The sequence below is a fragment of the Lotus japonicus genome, chromosome 3 (assembly GCF_012489685.1).
Source record: "Lotus japonicus ecotype B-129 chromosome 3, LjGifu_v1.2".
NCBI lineage: Eukaryota > Viridiplantae > Streptophyta > Magnoliopsida > Fabales > Fabaceae > Lotus > Lotus japonicus.
The window spans coordinates 21,975,799-21,978,564 of record NC_080043.1 but is presented as its reverse complement, the minus strand read 5'-3'; the positions used below and the strand labels follow the sequence as shown (position 1 = coordinate 21,978,564).

Genomic DNA, 2,766 nt, shown 5'->3' with positions numbered 1-2,766 from the left:
TCGAAAAGTAGAGGTGGGTGTAAGGTTAAGGTCTTGGGTTAGAGAGCTTGTCATTATTGGTTTAAGCTTGCATAATGATTTTATGAATTTATATTGAGGTTTCGGGTAGGTTCCGGTGCATTACTTTCCTACGGTTCCCCGATGTGGAAATCGTAGTTAGTATGTCGGACATATGGAGTCATTGCATAACAGGTTCCTTGTTGAATCAAGTACTACTTGTTAGGTTTCGTAGGATGTTCTCTTTCGTTCTTACCTTCAGGTAATTGCCTTGTTCAAGGCTAGATGTAATTTGATTTACAGTTGGATTTATGCATGACATGTTTTGAAAATACTTTGAAGAGAAAAAAATATACTCGTGTTTATGAATCTTTTTGGAAAACATTGCATATTTATTATAGCAAGTTACTATGGTGACCCCTGAAAGTCGGGGCGTTACATGTTCCACATAAATCGACACAACGTCACTCCCCCAGATTAACTCCCAATTTACAGCAAAGGAATTAGTTAATGCACCAAAATCACGCACGTCTGAATCCAAGCCATAAAATTCATGCTCAATAACTTCATTATTAAACACAATATCCGAATCAAATCCCATCTTATTTGTTACCTTGAAACCCTACTCCACTTCTTGCACATGATGGACCCTCTTTGCCACACTTGGATACATGACATTAGAGGCGAAGACTCTCTCGCCATCACTACATGACTAAACATCAAAGCCATGTTAATCTTCATCATGACCTAGCCTTGACAAAAGAAACTCCAACATCCACAAAACTATATACTTCTAACTTAAATTAATAACAACAACATTAAACAAAACTTGAACTTCCTCGAGTCTTATGAAGGGGACATTTTTACTCAACCAACAATTTTTCAACATCAAATAGTTGATTACAATAGGATATATTTAAGTTATCATATCTTGTGCCCTACCCACATGGTTTTACAATTTATCATACATATTACCTTCAAGGTTTTACTTGACATGATCCAACTTTGACGAAGATGATCAAATCTGTTCTTCAGGATGGCACCAGAGGATAAAGAAAATTTAAGTTCTTGGAATTTCTAGATAGTAGAAGAATAAAATGGGCCTAATCCATTAAGCAACTAATTACCAACCATTCAACCAGAGCTTCCAAAACAGTTCAATTTTAAAAAAAGGATAACAACGATCAATCAAAATTACAAAACATAAATACTCCAACAAAACATTACACAATACTTTTGGACTACATGTTCAAAACAAATTATGTAAAAGGGGTCTAATCCATGAAACAACTTATAACCAACCATCCAACTAGAGTTCCCAAAACAACTCAATATCAAAAAAGGAGAATAACAATCAGTTTAATTTCTTGGAATTTCCATCATGAATCAGAATGTTACTCTTTTTTAATTTTCTTCCATAACCCTTTAATCTTCTCTAGCAAGTTGCCACTTTTCTTTCTCTGGAAACCATCATCATTTTCTTCAGAAAAAAACGGATACCTAATCAAAGAAGTGTTACATCTGTTGTCCAATGACAGAGATCTCTCAGTGAGTTGCCCATTGTTACCTCGATAAATCATAGTAGTAGCATCTTCTGCAACCTTCCTCCACTGATCAGATTGCTCCCTTAGCCTTCTCACTTCTGCTTTTGTTTCAGACATTGCTGCTTGCACTACTTCCAACTGCTCTGCCAACCTCTTTGCATTTTGTTTGCTCTTCTCAGCCTCTTTTTTCACAATCTCAAGTTTCATCATAGCCTTACCGATATACTTTACAATTTCATTCTCTTCAGATATACTTTGCAATGCTCTCTCCTTCTTAATATGATCACCATTCAATTCTGCCACACACTCATCCATCCTTTGAAATTCAGCCATAATCTCATATTCTTTTTCAGGTGACATTATACTTTTTCCAACCTTCAAATTCAATTTCTTGTTTTTATCATCCATTAGTTTTGCCTTCAGGTCTTCAATTTCAACTTGCTTTTTCTTCAACTCGACCTTTAGCTCAGATTCCCTATGGCTTGATTCTGATTTTATAAGCTCAATTGATTGGTAAGCATTCCTGATCTTCACTGTGTTCTGAATCTGTTCTTCCAACAACTTAGTCTCAACAGACTCTATGATACACCTCAATCGTCCAACCTCATGCCTAAAAAATGAGACTTCTGGTCCCAATGCATCAGAGTTGTGGTCATGAACAAATTTTGAAGCTTCAACCCCTAGGGACTCTACAATTATTTTTGCAGCTTCAAGTTGCCTCAAAGTTCCATTGATCTGTGTTTGGCCTTGAGCTGACTCTGTGCATGTGTACTCCTTGAGTTGGGATTCCATGTTCTCCACAAGGGAATGATATTAAGTTTTGTTGACGATTCTGCAATTTGGGTATATGGAAAGATTTATTTAAAAAAATTAAAATATATTTTCCTACTTCTTACCTTTCAAACAAATTCTATACAATTGAACTACATTAGACAACTAATATATGTTCCTAGGGTGGAAGATATTGCCTTTATGAGAGACTAATATTCGAGGATGCTGGCTATATTCATTAAGTTCTTATAATAACATAGATCCAAGATTCTTAATTATGATTACTCTAGAAACATCCTAGTGTGGCTAGTCACCATAATTCTAAGGCCCCTCATACACAACTAATTGATGCCTTCAAACTCAGCATATAAGTTTTAGTAAGGGATAAAACTCTAGCATCCAACTTGAAAATGCTATTAGTCCAACATACTCACCGAGTAAAGATATTTAACTT

General features: G+C 35.5%; 1 protein-coding gene across 1 annotated transcript; it reads right to left on the bottom strand.

Moving 5' to 3' along the window:
* Nucleotides 1-1,391: 1,391 nt before the first annotated feature.
* On the bottom strand, nucleotides 1,392-2,333 carry LOC130743764 (interactor of constitutive active ROPs 3-like). The gene has a single exon (XM_057595993.1). The coding sequence runs from the start codon at nucleotides 2,331-2,333 to the stop codon at nucleotides 1,392-1,394; it is 942 nt and encodes a 313-aa protein (XP_057451976.1).
* Between the last annotated feature and the right edge of the window lie 433 nt (nucleotides 2,334-2,766).

Excerpts from the sequence above, each read along its gene's own strand:
- LOC130743764 (XM_057595993.1), bottom strand. The coding sequence starts at position 2,333 with ATGGAATCCCAACTCAAGGAGTACACATGCACAGAGTCAGCTCAAGGC.